Below are 19,166 nucleotides of genomic sequence, written 5' to 3'. Positions count from 1 at the left end.
GAGAAATAGGAACACTTTTACACTGTTGGTAGGACTGTAAACTAGTTCAACCATTGTGGAAGACAGTGTGGCAATTCCTCAAGGATCTAGAACTACAAATACTATTTGACCCAGCCATCCCATTACTGGGTATATACCCAAAGGATTATAAATCATGCTACTATAAAGACACACGCACACGTACGTTTATTGTGGCACTATTCACAATAGCCAAGACTTGGAACCAACCCAAATGCCCATCAATGATAGACTGGATTAAGAAAATGTGGCATGTATACACCATGGAATACTATGCAGCCATGAAAAAGATGAATTTATCTCCTTTGTAGGGACATAGATGAAGCTGGAAACCATCATTCTCAGGAAACTATCACAAGGACAGAAAACCAAACACTGTATGTCTCACTCATAGGTGGGAATTGAACAATGAGAATACTTGGACACAGAAAGGGGAACATCACACACCAGGGCTTGTTATGGGGCTGGGGGACAGGGGAGAGGGGAGGGATAGCATTAGGAGATATACCTAATGTACATGATGAGTTAGTGGGTGCAGCACACCAACATGGCACATGTATACATATGTAACAAACCTGCACGTTGTGCACAGGAACCCTAGAACTTAAAGTATAAAAATAAATAAAGTATAAGAATCTGCTCTACACCTTTCTTTTAGCTTTTGGTGCTGCCGGAAATCTTTAGTATTTCTTGGCTTGCAGATGCATTGTTCTAATCTCTGCCTCTGTTGTCATATATTGTTCTCTACTAAAAATACAAAAATCAGCCAGGCATGGTGGTGCACGCCTGTAGTCCCAGCTACTTGGGAGGCTGAGGTGGGAGGATCCATTGAGCCCAGGAGGTTTAGGCTGCAGTGAGCTGAGATTATGCCACTGCACTCCAGCCTAGGTGACAGAGTGAGACCCTGTCTCAAAAAAAAAAAAAAAAAAAAAGTTGGCCTATAACTTCTTTGATCTTTCCCAATATAGCTCTTAAGCAACCACCCTACATGAATCCTCCTCCTCCAGTAAAGCATACTCTGTGCTTAGACTTTTTCTTTTGCTTGAAAACGTCTCCCTACTCTTCTCCATCTAGGCAAAGATTCACATCCTGCAACATTCAGCTCAAGTTCTATTATTTGGAAGCTTACCAAACCAATCGATTTGTTCTCACATTTCTCTGAGCTCAAACACGATGGCTTACTGCATTAATTTGGCAATTAATCCTGTATCATCTTTGTTAGTTTCTTGTATTCTCGTTTACAACTTATTTAACTTATTTGCTTTTTGTTGTTATTTGCCAATTACATTGTAAATCTTCTTAGGGTAAGGCATATAGTGATTTATTTATATTTCCTGTAGCATTTAGCAGACACAGGTTCTGAAAAGTATTTATTTAATACTATGTGGTTTAACAATCTCTTTTAATAGGTATAACTGGATGTAAAATTGGAAGCTATCTTTATTCTCAATTCTCCATCAGTTCATTCTACACAAAAAGGAAACTCTTGTCATCTGACATTGTTCACCTCCGACAATACAATACCAGCTTACAATCTTCTGTAGATTTAAATTAAGCATTCCTTTTGCATTATTGTGCTCATGGATCCTAAAAACTCAAATATCTGACCCCCACAATTCCAAGCTCTCCCTTCCTGCCTGCTGTCTCAGCTCATCAAATTCTCTCTCATTCCACCAATGGACCAACCACCTTCTCCCTGTTTTCTGGAAGTTGTTCTCAAAACTACCTCTGCAGTTCCCTCGTCAGGATGGTCAGCAATTGCTCCAACATCAGAAGCTCCAAGCTCTGCTCCTGATCTCCACATCAGACCATGGCTACCTACAGGAAAGTTTCCAAAGACCCTAGAAGAAGACTCATCAAATTGCCTAAACCACCAGCACAAGATCTCTTGCCCAGAAAAGCTCCACTTCAAATTTTATTAATATTCCCAGGTGTTCTCTTCCTTTATCTTTACTATTGGAAGTCTCTCTTATTTGGAAGAAAAGTGGAATCCAGTGTTGCTATGCTCGTTGATTCTAATGCTATATATAAAATGGCTCCTGGAATATGGAATCTAGATTTCTGGGAGATTCCTTCATGCACTGTTGTTGAGGGACATTCCTAAGGCAAGAAATATCATTGTTAATATTGAAAAATCACAAAAATGCCTATTGAATTTAAAATAAAATTAAGGTCATTTACTGTAAATGAAATGTGGCTATAAAAAACAAAGGGGAGGTGAGATGACAGGGAAAATGAAATCAGGGAAAAAAACAATCAACTCTCCCCCTAAAACAGAGCACTTGTTACCCAACTACAATTTTAAAAAAATGACTCTAGTTATCCAACTGTCAAAAAAGTGAAAAACACAAACTGACAGAATGAACTGGAGTCCTGAACAGACATACGCCCAGCAAGGGTTTCAAAAAAACAAGAAAGGAAAAAAAGTACATAATTAATATTTGATAATTTTTTTTTTTTTTTTTTTTTTTTGAGACAGAGTCTTGCTCTGTGACCTAGGCTGGAGTGAAGTGGCACGATCTCGGCTTACTTCAACCTTCATCTCCTGGGTTCAAGTGATTCTCTTGCCTCAGCCTCCTGAGTAGCTGGGACACAGCCATGAGCCACCATGCCAGGCTAACTTTTTGTATTTTTAGTAGAGACCAGGTTTCACCATGTTGCCCAGGCTGGTCTTGAACTCCTGAGCTCAGGCAATCCGCCTGCCTTGGTCTTCCAAAGTACGGGGATTACAGGTGTAAGCTACTGCACCTGGCCTAATATTTGATAATTAAATGAGAATCTAAGAGGGTAAAAACAATATTCTGGCAATAAGTGGTAGTTTCTAATAAACAGCAAGCACAACGCAGCCTTACCAGAGTACAAACGTACAGAGAAAGAATGTGACATATTAACTAGACTTGATTCCAGAACCTTGTTGACTTGATAAACCATGACCATTAAAAAAATGTCAGAGCAGTGCCAGACTCAGGGAATACCTGCATTAAGCAAATGGAAGGAGATGGAAGGAAATTGTTTTAATTGAAAGCATTTTGAAGATAGTAAATGAAGGTCTTTGGGGAAGATACTAATTTATCTAGTATTTGTGGTGCCAGGTTTCTCTACCCCCCATAAAAATACCTGAATAATTAATGGCAGCAGATTAAACTCAAGAAGCTCTGGATTTTACTGGGAGAAGAAAAGAGAGGTAAGACGTCTTTACCTTTATCTTTCCATAGCTTACTACAGTGTCTGGCACATCATATATATTTCAATACATATAGGTATTCAATACACATTTCTTTAAGTAGTTAATTTATTATACGATAAAAGATCAAAAATTGATAGCTAGTTATCACAGCTAAAGAAGAAAGGTAATTTGAATACTATTGAAGAAATGGAGGTTTTCATCAGGGACAAAATAAATGTTTGTATATGATATGGTTTGGTTCTGTGTCCCCATCCAAACCTCATCTCGAACTGTAATTCCCATGAGGGAGGGACCTGGTGGGAGATAGCCTTGCTAACACTTGGATGCAAATATTAGATTATTCAATAAGACAGCCTTTTAATTCCTGTTAGGGATCATCTCCAAAAGCACAAAATATGTGCTTTGAAAAAGTACAGCTAAAAATCTAGGAAGTTGTATATAAAACAAATATAAGAACACTCTAAAAGATGGAGAAAAGAAGGCAGACTGACTAGAGATATCAGATATCAGGACCCAAGGAACAACACTGTAGTGATTTCCTTTTTTTTTTTTTTTTAATGTCTTTTACATGACTGGACTGAGTGCTGAAGATGCCAGGATCCAGGAAATGTCAATGGCCGCAGACCAAAGACAGCACCAAGAAAGAAAGCACCAAGGATTCCCTTGCCCTAGAAAGACTTTCTCTAGCCAAAGGACCAGGAAAGGAGTAGCCTAGACAAACAGTCAACGTTTAGACAATCCTTCCTAGAACCTTCCGACCATTTAATTCCTTGAGTCTCCCCGAGGAATTGCTTGCCAGGTACGTTATCCTGACAGTCACAATTGGAGAAGCCACAAGGGAATAAAGTAATTTTTACTGGAGTTGAGGGAGCTTATCAAGATTGAGTTTCCAGGAGCTGCAAAGAAGCTATAAATTTTAATGTGAGGGAGTCCTTTGATCACTCTAGTTCTCACTGCACCAGACATACCCTGCCCAGGAATCATTCCATCCCTCACCCTTGTGTATCCCAGAGGGAAGGGCAACATTCTCCCCTTTTTACATTTTCCATTCCCTCTGAGTGAGACTTGGAAACTAACATCCCTGTCAGAGAGCCCTGATATGAGCATCTGGTAAGTATAAAGGGAAGTGAGCAGGTTTGGAGAAACAAGGAGAAAGCATGTCTTAAACAAGTTTAGGCTTCACTCAAGATCAACAGGCACTGCTTAAAATATAGTAGGTACCTAATAACTACTCATGGGATGAATGAATGAATTGATTAATAGCAGCCAACTGTGAAGGTGTGAAATCCTAGATGCCGTGGTGGCTTAGTGAAGAGTGGGCTAGATTTCAAATCAAGAAGGCTTGATTCAGATTCTTGCTTTGCTAAAACTAATGAAGATATGTGATATATATATATATATGTACATATGTATATATATATAAGAGTTGTGAGGATTAACAAACTGAAAATATTTATTTAGTGTAGCATGGAGTACCTGATAGTGGTAACTCTTGTCTTTACTTTTCTTATATCTTTGTAAAAAATACAGTCATAGAATTCATTCAGCTGATTTCATGTACTTTAAATTGTTGTATCATGTTTCCAACAGGGAAAATATTTGCTTTATGGAAACTGAGAAAGAGGGGTAATGTCTTTACTCTCATCACTACTGCCACTACCTTCATGCACTAATGAAATCAATAAATATTCATGACTCTTCACCAAAAGTATTTCTATGTGTCTATCCTCCTTTTTAATGTGCCCTATAAATTACTGAAAAGACTTTTAATTCTTCCAGGATATTTGTTTTCCAGAGTAGCCCTTTATACATTCTCAATGTTTAGGTAAGTTCTGCAACCTAATCATACAAAAGAGTTAAGATAAGAGTTAATAATAGGCATGGGAAAAAATAATAATAAACTGTAGTTGAAAAAGCTGAGTAAATGAAGCTTGAAATGCCAATGAGTATGAACTTGGCCCAAGGCTATGAACAAAAAAGAAGGTACTTGTGTCTTCAGAACTGAGATTAGAAAGAATCCAATTTGGTAGAGAAGAAAGTCAAAGGTGCAAAGGAGGGAGGAAAAATAAATAAGTGAAAATCTCTTTAGATGGTGAAAGATATTAAGCAATGAGTCATAGTTGAAGGAGCATTCTGTGACTCTTTTCCCTTTTTCTGTAAATCTACTTATTCTTCCCTCTCTGCAGGCAGGTTTCCTCTATTATTCAGTCTACAGAGCACAAAGTGACCATAGCTCAAAGCTTTAAATTCCATGCCTCCACTGTTCAAGAGATAACCCCATTTTACCTGGCTATTCCCCATCTCCCTCAAAGTACCCTGAGTGAAAGGGCAGAGACTTTTATGAAAGTAGGAAGAAGACTATAGGAGCTGTTTTCTGTTGGAAATCTGTCTTTTAAGCAGAAGTGAAGGATCCACACACTAGAAGTGGTTACTGTCAAGGTAGAGAGGAATTTCACAACCTATATGCAAAATGGAAAAAGGTATTGGCACTTTGGGCTCCAGAAACAAAGGGCTGCCTGTCAAAAGCAGCTCTGAGAGGATCAATGCCCAGACCTCAGCATCTCTTTCATTAAAATAGGCACTGGCAGAACAGTAGTAATGAGCAGTCCAGATCAGAAGATCTCCGTTCACCAGGGAAAGGGCAGAAAGTTCATTTGAAAACTTTCTGGGGACTCTCAATAGAAATTATGGAAAATGATGAAAGTAGAGATTTCTGTGGTACCCAACATGAGATGTAAAGGTAAAGGAGGACACAGTGAGAAAAACACCTTCCAGAAAGAACTTTTAATGTTTTAATTCCTTTGCTTCCTGCAAAACTCATAGTTTGTCCTCCTCTTCATCTATGTCCCCTTGATATTCCATAGTGAAAATCCTGTTTCCTGCCATCTCCATAGTTGTTAAAGAACATTGATTAAACTAATACTATGTGGCTGGAGTTGTGCCAAGTGGTATGATACAACTATAACTCGTGTTTCCTGAAACTAGTCAGCCTGAAGACCAGGTATAAACGGGAGGCTCTTATTTTATCTACCATGATATGTACTGCAGCCTATGAAAAACTGCTTTAATTATTTCTGGGAGTTCCCAGGAAATTCCCACATGAGCTCCATATTCACTAGAGCCTAAAATGCCAAAACCTTCCTCCATTTTGCACAGAAGTGTATAGAATGCCTCTCTTTCATTCTTTTCTTTTCACACTTTATTATTCAATGGAGTCCTTCAGTTCTCACCACCAGACTCTCCAACCCTTTGGCTTAGACACATAACAGTGGGACTGGATAGAGAACCAGTCATAGAATCGCATGTAGTGTTGTCTTGCATCCCTTGGCATGCAGCTCATTCTATCCAAAAAATCAGTCTGACTTCATAGGCAACTATAAATCATTGTTCATAAAACTGGGTTTTCCTACATAACTATGAATAAGATTCAACACACCTGCTTTCCAAAACACTACAAGAAAGAAGGAATCATGAAAAAAAGCCAAAACAACTATATACTATATGGCCTAGGATAAAAATTATTATAAAATATACATTGAGAGTACATATTTCAGAAGACATTTTCTGAGTCTTAAATAAGTATATTCATTCATTCATTTATTCAACAAATACATACCGAGTACCTGCTGTACGCCAGTCATTATTCTACACGTGCAGTAATTTTTTTAAAAGATAAATTTTCTGTTCTTATGAACTTTACATTTTACTGATTACAAATTAAAAATTAAAAAAGATATTTGTGGGGAAGACAAGAAAATTTTCAGATAATGATTAGTGATATGAAGATAAAAACAGGGCAATGTTATAAAGAATGTCTTGAGGGAAGCTTTAGATACGGTGGTCAGAGAATTCCAAAATGAGAAAAAGCATGTAGACATAAAATTTCAGTGTGTCAGAAAATTCTAAGGATTACAAATCATAGCAAGAGATGGCTAGAGAGATAAAAAAGAGATCATGGGGTCAAGCACGGTGGCTCACGCCTGTAATCCCAACACTTTGGGAGGCCAAGGCAGGTGGATCACCTGATGTCAGGAGTTTGAGACCAGCCTGGCCAACATGGAGAAACCCTGTCTCTATTAAAAATACAAAAATTAGCCGGGCATGGTGGCACGCACCTGTAGTGAAGGGAATCATGAAAAACCTTGTATGCCATGATAAGGGATTTGGAATTTGGTTTGAAGGCAATTAAAAACTATTAGAACGTTTTAAGAAATAAAGTGGAGAAATTTTTGTTGTAGAAGGATAATTCTGGATTGTAAGGGAAAAATCTGTGGGAAGGAAAACCAATTAGAAATTCATTGCAATTTGTGGGGCAGGTGTCTTATGCCTGTAATCCCACCACTTTGGGAGGCTGAGGCAGGAGAATCACATGAGGCCAGGAGTTCCAGACCAGCCTGGTCAATGTGGCAAAACCCCATTTCTACTAAAAATACAAAAATTAGTTGGGTGTGGTGGCACACCCATCTACTTGGGAGGCTGAGGCAGGAGAATCACTTGAACCCAGAAGGCCAACGTTGCAGTAAGCAGAGATTGCACCACTGCACTCCAGCTTGGGTGACAGAACAAGACTCTGTCTCAAAAAAAGAAAAAGAAAAAAAGAAAGAAATTCATTGCAATTATCTAGATAAGAGATAGTGGTGAGAGTCTGACTTGATCACTCAGCCCACAAGTGATGAGGTCTGATTTCAATGTAGGCTAACTTTAGAGTTCACATTTTCCAGCATCTTTTCTTCCTGTTACAGAGTCCTCTGTTCTTCTGAAACTATCCCGTTTGTGTACACGAATGTCTTCTTAATTATCTTCCATGACAATATTTTTCCTCTACAACCTGATTCCAAGATTCTCAGGTCAAGAACTCTGTCTTCTATTACTTTGTGTTTTCTGCAACTCCCAGAAATGCAAGACTCAAAGTAATAATACTTTATATACATGAACCCCTTCTTTGTGGTTATAGTTAAAATATTACAAAAATATTAAAAGAGAATCTTTTAAATCTGCCTCCCTGTTTGACATAACTTTTCTCTGTGTTCTTCTTTAGTTTTATGTACATGTATTATGTAACTTTGGGTGTCACATAACTTTTTAACTTATTTGTAAATATTTTCCTATGTTGCTCACAGTTCGTGTAAACTACTTTTGGAGGTTTAACTTTTTATACCTGTCAAGCAAATTAACATATTTTTCTTTTGAATCTTGAATAAATAATATCATTTATTTTCATTTTATTAATACTAAATGGTAGATGTCTGACTGGTTTTCAAGCAGGGGGATTCATATAGTGTTGGAAAAATATTTGGAAAAATTCTTTGTTTAAATCTCATTTTATGACATAAAGTCATTTAGTATGTCAGACTCATTAATGCATTTCAACACACAGCAGTCAGACAGGCATATACAAGGCAGAACATGCAAGAGTTGGTGACAATATCACAAGCAGGAAAAGAATCTCTGCTTACTGAGGGGAGATAATATACAGATTGCACGGACATCTTGGATAAGGCGAGGTTCCAGTAAGAGAGGATGGATGTAAAGACAACTGATGAGGTAGGACACACCTAAGGTTCAGTGAGGTTTGAGAGAGAGCATCAGAGAGAAGGTAGGATGGCCTAAAGAAAGAACATTTAGTAAGTGGTACTAGACTAAGTGAATATATAAAAAATAACAAGGGACATATTTTTTTTACTGGCAAAAATATTTCATTCTCTGGGTCTTCATGCAGATATATTCAAGCAATGGAAAAGAAAAATCAAACCAGTATCTCTGAATTTCTCCTCCTGGGCTTCTCAAGTTGGCAACAACAGCAGGTACTACTCTTTGCACTTTTCCTGTGTCTCTATTTAACAGGGCTGTTTGGAAACTTACTCATCTTGCTGGCCATTGGCTCAGATCATTGCCTCCACACACCTATGTATTTCTTCCTTGCCAATCTGTCCTTGGTAGACCTCTGCCTTCCCTCAGCCACAGTCCCCAAGATGCTACTGAACATCCAAACCCAAACTCAAACCATCTCCTATCCCGGCTGCCTGGGTCAGATGTATTTCTCTATGATGTTTGCCAACATGGACAATTTTCTTCTCACCGTGATGGCATATGACCGTTATGTGGCCATCTGTCACCCTTTACATTACTCCACCATTATGGCCCCACGCCTCTGTGCCTCTCTGGTAACCGTACCTTGGGTCATTGCCATTTTGAACCCTCTCTTGCACACTCTTATGATGGCCCATCTGCATTTCTGCTCTGATAATGTTATCCACCATTTCTTCTGTGATATCAACTCTCTCCTCCCTCTGCCCTGTTCTGACACCAGTCTTAATCAGTTGAGTGTTCTGGCTACAGTGGGGTTGATCTTTGTGGTACCTTCAGTGTGTATCCTGGTATCCTATATCCTCATTGTTTCTGCTGTGATGAAAGTCCCTTCTGCCCAAGGAAAACTCAAGGCTTTCTCTACCTGTGGATCTCACCTTGCCTTGGTCATTCTTTTCTATGGAGCAATCACAGGGGTCTATATGAGCCCCTTATCCAATCACTCTGCTGAAAAAGACTCAGCTGCATCAGTCATTTTTATGGTTGTAGCGCCTGTATTGAATCCATTCATTTACAGTTTAAGAAACAATGAACTGAAGGGGGCTTTAAAAAAGACCCTAAGCTACAGAAAAATCTTCTCCCAATGATTTATACAGGCTGAAAGGAGTTCAACAGGAGTCATATTTTAATATCATTTTCATTCTCATCATACTTGCAAAGCTGTTATTAAATATTTATAATTAGACTTATTACTAACCTGTTTACTACAAACCCTAGGAGTAACATAATCTTATTATTAATTTGAGCTCCCTAAGATATTATTGATGTGGACAACTATTTATATATAAAGTCCCTATAACATTTGAATGTATCACTAAGACATCACACACAGCTCAGATAAATATGTGAATATACCACAGGGAGCACAAAATGGAGCATTTTCCCAGGACTGCTCTCCTCCCAGAGTGGACTTGAGTAGGTAGCCATGTTGTTGTGCATAAAAAACACTGTAGAATAAAATTACTACATAATGAAAGATTCGAATCATAGCTGCAATGTGAGGTCAAAGAGAGAGGACATTGGTGAGGGCTTACGAGGTCAAATACAGCTTCAGGAAAAAGATGACAGTTAATCTGGGTCCTGAACATGGGTACGTTTTATATAGGAATGATGACAGTATTCAATACACACAAGGAAGATTTGTGGGTAAGAGGTAGCATGGTATGTTAGTATGAATAAACAATTGAAAAAATTAATCTGAATGTAGTAGAGTCCATATCAGAGACTGATGAGAGTGAGGGATAGAGTTATTTCTCACTCTGATGTTTTGCACCTATTCATGTTTTATGATTATATTGTATATATTTCCTATAATTTGTCTGTATTCCCGTGTGGAAAAAGTGAAACTTATGTCTATATCTATATCTATACAAATCTTCATGCTAGTCTTCTGAGAATTGTCTGGCATGCTATAATGTCATTTTAATGCTTAAAATTCTGTATTTGTCATTTACTCTGGACTATGTATAAAGTTATCTATATGTAGACCATATCTGAAATGAAAGTTTATGCCTTTTTGGTTTTTGATTTGGAGCTCATATCTGATTTAATTGGCTGTTTTCTGTGTCTACAATGTCTCCCAGAGCCCTGAAAAAGTACATTTTTTCATATGCTATATATCCCAATTGTAAGTCATACAATCCAAAATATCTCTTCAAACTTGGTAAAAATATGTTCAACTATTTTATATGATACAATAATTTACAGGGAGAAGCAGAGATTTAAAATATAGAGTTGGGTAGTTGAAAAATTGCTGGGAGGGCTGGAGAACTAGACTGGGAGGCCCACAGTCAAAACAACATATAGAACCACCTCAGGAGCTGACCACCAAAGTTATTGTCACTGAACACTGGGTCTCACAGCGTGTGCCACTGACACCGCCTGCCCTGGATGTTGGATACCTATGCTAGCTTGATGCCACTGCTGACCCATAAACTGGACATTTTTGCCACTGCCACCACTACTAGAGAGACTTTCCATTGCTTCTAGTTCTTTGTACCACCTGTCATTGATTCAAATTGCAGGAAGGCTGTATTTGATTAGTCAAACAGAAAACATGCCCTTGCCCTAAGTACAAGGAAGACCAACAAAGAGAATATTTCCAATTTTCATCTGTACTGAATACCATACTGTGCCTCCCAGATCCCCTTTCAGGACTGAAGAATGCACTTCTCCAGTTGCTGGGAGTGTTGTGGCTAGTAGCCTTCTCAGACAGTCCTCACTCTCAGCCCCTCTACAGAAACTGCCCTCAGCTGGAAAGAACTGCTTGGCCCAAGGTCATGACCCCTCCGTAGGGTAAGCTGAAACCAGATACTGATCTCTTGAGGGAGTATAAAGTCCTAACCTCCTCAGGACAACTCTGAAGGGCCATGTTAGTTCTATGGGAGCAGCCAAAGCTTTTGTTGTAATTGCATCACACCCCAACTTCTCCCTTCTACCCAATGCTGCTGCCTTTACTCTCTCACAGGTGTTCATCCTGAGATCACCACCTATAAACTTCCTGTGTGTCATCTGTAACAGCACCTATAATGAAATCCAGTTAAGACATTCTCTGAATATAATTCAATAAAACTAAAAAGTAATGACATAATCAGAAAGAGAAAAGTCCTCCATTTGAAATGTTTTTATTTATTTATTTATTTGTTTGTTTGTTTGTTTGTTTTTTGAGACGGAGTCTCGCTCTGTCACCCAGGCTGGAGTGCAGTGGCCGGATCTCAGCTCACTGCAAGCCCTGCCTCCCGGGTTTACGCCATTCTCCTGCCTCAGCCTCCTGAGTAGCTGGGACTACAGGCGCCTGCCACCTCGCCTGGCTCGTTTCTTGTATTTTTTAGTAGAGATGAGGTTTCACTGTGTTAGCCAGGATGGTCTCGATCTCCCAACCTCGTGATCCGCCCGTCTCGGCCTTGTGCCACATTTTCTTAATCCAGTCTGTCACAGATGGACATTTGGGTTGATTCCAAGTCTTTGCTATTGTGAATAGTGTTTTAAATTCTCTCCTAAGTAACTATTGACTCAAGAAGAAAATATAAACACTTAAGGATATCTGGAAAAATGACGTAACCAAAACACTACATAAGAGAAGTATGAGAAGAGCTACAGCAGTGTGCAAAGGGGAATTCATAGCCATAAGCACATAAAATATAGATTTTCTAATTAATTAAGGATCCAACTGAAAGGTTAGAAAAAGACAACAAAATAAACCAAAGGGATGCATAAGAAATTAAGAGAAAATAAGAAATTAATGAATCAGAAAACAGAAAACTAAGTAAATAAATCCAAGAGATTGATATTTTAAAAGCAATTAAGAAAACAGAGGCCAGGCGCAGTGGCTCATGCCTGTAATCCCAGCACTTTGGGAGCGAGGTGGGTGGATCACGAGTTCAGGAGATCGAGACCATCCTGGCTAACACAGTGAAACCCCATCTCTACTAAAAAAAAAAAATACACACACACACAAAAAATTAGCCGGGCGTGGTGGGAGGTACCTGTAGTCCCAGCCACTCAGGAGGCCGAGGCATGAGAATGGCGTGAACCTGGGAGGCGGAGCTTGAAGCGAGCCGAGATCACACCACTGCACTCCAGCCTGGGAGTCAGAGCGAGACTCCATCTCGGAAAAATGTGGGGAAAAGAAAGAGAGATCAGAGCTCCTGCACAGCAAAAGAAACTACCATCAGAGTGAACAGGCAACCTACAGAATGGGAGAAAATTTTTGCAATCTACTCATCAGACAAAGGGCTAATATCCAGAACCTACAAAGAACTCAAACAAATTTACAAGAAAAAAACAACCCCATCAAAAAGTGGGCAAAGGATATGAACAGACACTTCTCAAAAGAAAACATTTGTGCAGCCAACAGACACATGAAAAAAATGCTCATCATCACTGGCCATCAGAGAAATGCAAATCAAAACCACAATGAGATACCATCTCACACCAGTTAGAATGGCAATCATTAAAAAGTCAGGAAACAACAGGTGCTGGAGAGGATGTGGAGAAATAGGAACACTTTTACACTGTTGGTGGGATTGTAAACTAGTTCAACCATTATGGAAAACAGTATGGCGATTCCTCAAGGATCTAGAACTAGAAGTACCATATGACCCAGCCATCCCATTACTGGGTATATACCCAAAGGATTATAAATCATGCTGCTATAAAGACACATGCACACATATGTTTATTGCGGCACTATTCACAATAGCAAAGACTTGGAATCAACCCAAATGTCCATCAGTGACAGACTGGATTAAGAAAATGTGGCACATATACACCATGGAATACTATGCAGCCATAAAAAAGGATGAGTTTGTGTCCTTTGTAGGGACATGGATGCAGCTGGAAACCATCATTCTCAGCAAACTATCGCAAGAACAGAAAACCAAACACTGTATGTTCTCACTCATAGGTGGGAACTGAACAATGAGATCACTTCGACTCGGAAAGGGGAACATCACACACCGGGGCCTATCATGGGGAGGGGGTAGGGGGGAGAGATTGCACTGGGAGTTATACCTGATGTAAATGACGAGTTGATGGGTGCTGACGAGTTGATGGGTGCAGCACACCAATATGGCACAAGTATACATATGTAGCAAACCTGCACGTTATGCACATGTACCCTAGAACTTAAAGTATAATAAAAAAAAGAAAAAGAAAAAGAAAGAAAGAAAAAAAAAGAAAGAGAGAGATCAGACTGTTACTGTGTCTATATAGAAAGAAGTAGACATAAGAGACTCCATTTTGTTGTGTATTTGAGATGCTGTCAATCTGTGACCCTACCCCCACCTTGTCCTTCCAAGAGACATGTGCTGTGGTGACTCAAGGTTTAACGGATTTTGGGCTGTGGCGGGTGTGCTTTGTTAAACAAGTGCCTGAAGGCAGTATGCTTGTGAAAAGTCATCACCATTCTCTTAATCTCAAGTACCCAGGGACACATACACTGCCAAAGGTCACAGGGACCTCTGCCTATGAAAGGTAGGTATTGTCCAAGGTTTCTCCCCATGTGATAGTCTGAAATATGGCCTCGTGGGAAGGGAAAGACCTAATCGTCCCCCAGCCTGACACCCGTGAAGGGTCTGTGCTGAGGAGGATTAATGTAAGAGGAAAGAAGGCCTCTTGGCAGTTGAGATAGAGAAAAGCATCTGTCTCCTGCCCGTCCGTGGGCAATGGAACATCTCTGTGTAAAACCCGATTGTATGTTCTATTTACTGAGAAAGGAGAAAACCACCTTAGGGCTGAAGGTGGGACGTGCAATGCTGCTCTTTATGCACTAAAAAGGTTTATGGAGATGTTTGCATATGCATATCAAGGCACAGCACTTTTCCTTAAATTTATTCATGTCACAGAGATCTTTATTCATGTGTCTTACTGCTGCCCTTCTCCCTATGATGATCCTATTATCCTGCCACTTCCCTTTTTCTAAGATGGTAAAGATAATGATCAATAAATACTGAGGGAACTCAAAGACCGGTGCCGCATAGGTCCTCTGTATGCTGAGCACTGGTCCCCTGGGCCCACTTTTTCCTTCCCTATACTTTCTCTCTGTGTCTCATTTCTTTTCTCAAGTCTCTCATTCCACCTAACGAGAAACACCCACAGGTGTGGAGGGGCAGGCCACCCCTTCAGAAAAAAAAAAACAAACAGAAAAGAAAATAGAGAAACTACTACCTAAACTAATTAACAAAAAAAGAGAAGAGCACAAATATACACAATAAGAAACAGAGGAAATATCGACAGAAACAGAAAATGTGAAGAAACATAAAACTAAGGTGTTTTACTACTTTATGCAAAAAAGTCTGGACATCTAAACAAAATGAGTAATTTTCTAGGTAAACAAATTTATCAAAACTGACAGATATAAAATCAGGACAGATTGATTTCCACAGACTGAATAAACTTTTCGAAGGACTAACATCCAAAAAGAACCAAACCTGGAAGAGTTCATAAGGTATTTATACCAAACTTAAACAATTACCAGAACATTTTTTAAAACCTATAAAATGTATTCAGAATGAGCAATATTAATATCAACATCTGGCAGAGATTAGGCAACATTGAACTAGACAAATTCCATTCATAATTATGAGGCAAAAATATATATAAATATTAGCAAAAGGAATCCAGCAGTGGAAAAAGGATCAATGGTCCATAAATGAAAGGCATTGTGGGGAGCACAACTATGGGCAGATATTTGGGACCAATTACAGCAAGCAAGGGCTGAAGTCACAGTGTTCCATGTAGCAGCTCAAACAATCACCCCCTAATGGAAATATGTAAGAGAATATTCTGGCCTGAGCCTAGTCAGTGATCACCTCTGAAGAAACAGATACAACACACTGGAAATATTGGAAGAGAGGTCATACGAGGCTGCATACTATGTAGAAACTAGCCCAACAAGCTGGCTTACCAGTGTCCAAACAAAAGGAAAAAAGACAATAAAGAACTGTCCTATTTGTTGCCAGGCCCATCACCAGCAAGTGCCAATGACCACTAAAAACATAAAAAGAGGAGAGAAAGTCATTGACACATGGCAAATAGATTATATTGGCCCACTCTCTAAGAGAAGGGATACTGATATGCACTCACATCCATAGGCAATGTGAGTGGCCTTTTGCAAGCTTTTCCCTGTTGAAAAGCAAACCAGACCTTGAGTATACAGGGTCTGCAACACTTGCAATTAATGTACGGTACTTCAGAAAAATTATCAGTGATTAAGGAACACATTTCACAGGTTCCCTGATTTTAGACTGGGCAGAAAAGGAGGGCATTACATGGCAATTTCATCTGCCCTACAATGCACAGGGAACAGGACTTATAGAGAGAGAGAGGGAAAAAAAAAACAAATCTTAAAGGAATGAATTGAACTCTTGACAGGATTCCCCTCATTGACAAATTGGGCTGTGGCTTTCATGGAAGCTGTATGTTCTTGCATGGGCCCTCTGTTACGGGAGGAGAATGAGTTTATGAATGTCTGGTAGGCATAGTCTGGTGCAAAGCATGCAGGTGTGAAAAAAATTAGACACTGTCTTAAGCCCTAACTCAGTCCCACACAAATGCCCGATTTTGCAGTCCCCTGGCCTCATAAAGCCTGGGCAGGGAACACTGAGATGGGACCTGGGGAGGAAAGTGCCACCATGCTGGATTGGTATCCTTATTCCCCTGAGGGAATAGAGGCAGGAGGCCACTATCTCCCTGGACCTGACCCTCATTTTCTTTTTCAATGAAGGCTCTGGGGAGGCACAATGGCAGTGGGCAGGCAGTGCCCCCATGCCAATGGGAACCAAAGAGACACCAGCACAGTGTCATCCAACCCTATCACTGTAGAGTCTACAACTCTTCCCATACTGGGCAGAGGTTCTGGTACAGCTCTCCTGGAAGATTCCCAAGGAAACCAAAATTACTGTAGCAAGGCAGAGTTAATACCAGTTTTATTATGCCAGAGGGTGGGAGACATCCCATGTGTTTCTAATAAATTTTTGTCATTTCACTGTTAGCTTGAGTTGCCTTCTCCTTTGCTGTTATATCATTCCCACTGGCACCTGGAAATCCTTCCAAAATGTCTTCCTGGCCTGGGGCCATCACATAGCCCACCTGCATGGCCAACCTAACTGCTGAGTGTTTGGACTTATGACCTTGAATAGCCATGTAGAAACTCCATGGTGGACTGAGCCAGTACTGGGTGAAGACTGGATCTCTGTACAAACTTGGATACCCGGACAATACATATAAATAGGTACCCTAGATCCCTCTAACACCACACATGCAAATGTGAGTGATTGAGATATGACATTGAACAACTACAGACAAAATTTAAGTTTTTCCCTAAACATGTCCCACAGGAGGCAACCATCAAAGTGAAAACTGCCCTGAAGAATACCAGTTTCTGGCAATGGAGATCATACTGGCAAATGTGGGATGGCTTTCTTTAGCTCATCCCTACAGCAAGGATGCTCTCTTGAGTTGCAGAGATCTGTTAGGAACAACTTAATCATGCTAAAGACATTCAGGTAATACCTAAGGTATTCTCCTAGTACCTAGGTTTCCTCCCAACTGCCCAATGCCAATACACCACTATCCTTAAGGACACAGATTGATTTATCACAAACAGTCTTGTAGGCCAGGAATATACTGAATTGCCCCAAATGGTACCCAGTGGCTCTGTGCTACTAACCTCCGGCCCAGGCTTCCCCTGGGGTGGCTTGGATGACTCCAGAATCTCTGACACCATTCCTGTATCCCTCAATGAGTCCATCTGGAGAAGTCAGTGGAGTAGGTCTGTTTTTTCTTGGTGTGATTACTTATTGACTATATTTGTGCCTCCAGTAGGTTCTTCTGATATCATGTAGAAGCTGGAAGCCCTTCAGAGATTTGTCTCCACAGCTTTGAATGACACCAAACATGGTATGGAGGCCTTGAACATTGAAAAAGCAGCAATGAAAAAAGTGGTCTACAAAACCAAATGGCCCTAGAGATGCTGACATCTGTGCAAGGGGGAACCTGCGCCCTTTTCAAAAGTGAACATTGTGTGTATATTCCAGACAAAGAAGCTGAAGTTAATCAATCCATCCTTCACTTATAAAAGCAATTACAGCTTACTGACCGCATAGGGTATGCCTAGTGGTCTACACAAAGTCATGTTTTCCAGGATGGGGTCGTTGGTGGAAAGCTCTGCTAGCAAGCGTTTTAGAAAATGTGATTTTAGATCTTGTCATGTGCACTTGTATTTACTGTTAGCATAGGTTTTGTTTGCTGTGTTTCATAAAGCCAGGGGAAAGAAATTGCCAATGATCCCACCCTTTCTGACCAGCTCAGGGAACTTATAGGAAGAGATGGGCATGTGAAATTGTAAGAGCTAATCAGGAAAATGGATTGCAGGATCTCTGACTGGAAATCACAGAGCCTTGACTATTCTGTGACTGAAAATCAGAGTGCCTTGACCTCTCTTTGACCTAGCCAGCTGCAGATTTTTCCCAGCATGCTTGAACCCAAACTTGGGTCTTGAACATTCTCAGGCACTGATAAAGGTATCTAAGTTGTCACCAAAAACACTGAAAGAAACTAGCTCTGGCCCTGAGCCAAATTCTTTAAACCCTCATATAAACTCCATACCCTGACCCCCTCACTGCAGACATATCTAGGTAGAACACCCCTTTTCTCTTCTATCCATGGGGAGGATTTCTGCAACATGATGTAAGTTCCCTCAATAAATGCTTTAGACTGATCACCTTGGCACATAGTGCTTCTTTCTTTGGAATTCCAACCAGCCCCAACTAGGACAGTTTTGGGCACTCCCTTGTGTGAACTCCCCTGCCACCACTTTTGAGGGACAAAACAGTACATATCTAATAGAATCATCCTGTTAAAAAGCAAGGGAACAACAAATACGAAATTTGTGATAGTATTTCCTCAGATGAGAGGTAGTACAGAGAGGGACTAGAAAAAGAGTAGTACTAAATCTAAGTTATTGTCAATCTATAGTTCTTATAGATCAGGTAATGGATTAAAAAATGTTCATACTTTAAGGCCACGCACGGACCAATGACAGCCAGTGGTTATAATTAATACCATTTTGAATATCTGAGTTCCACTGGAATAAGGGGATGAATCAAACAAGGCCTTAGAAGAAAAGTTGCATGGGAATGCAGGAAGGTTTTGCAGAGGAGGTGAAGTTTCAGTTGCATCCCTGCCGCGTGGGCTTCCAATTTCACCGTCTGAGATTTAAATAGAGACAGGAGTCACTCAGGCTAGAGTGCAGTGGTGCAATCACAGCTCACTATTGCAGCCACCACTTCCTGGACTCAGGCGATCCTCCTGCCTCAGCTTCGTGAATAGCTGGGAGTACAGGTGCACTCCACAACCCTCGACTATTTTTTTT

General features: G+C 40.0%; 1 protein-coding gene across 1 annotated transcript; it reads left to right on the top strand.

Moving 5' to 3' along the window:
• The first annotated feature begins 8,937 nt into the window (after window positions 1-8,937).
• On the top strand, window positions 8,938-12,699 carry LOC105513871 (olfactory receptor 1F12-like). The gene is given in 3 exon segments (XM_011944920.1): window positions 8,938-9,855; window positions 12,606-12,649; window positions 12,651-12,699. Coding segments are annotated over 3 exon segments (1,011 nt in total).
• Window positions 12,700-19,166: the final 6,467 nt, after the last annotated feature.

Source organism: Colobus angolensis, unplaced genomic scaffold, assembly GCF_000951035.1.
Source record: "Colobus angolensis palliatus isolate OR3802 unplaced genomic scaffold, Cang.pa_1.0 Scaffold237, whole genome shotgun sequence".
Classification (NCBI taxonomy): domain Eukaryota; kingdom Metazoa; phylum Chordata; class Mammalia; order Primates; family Cercopithecidae; genus Colobus; species Colobus angolensis.
The sequence above is the reverse complement of the archived record's forward strand: the minus strand, read 5'-3'. Positions and strand labels throughout refer to the sequence as shown.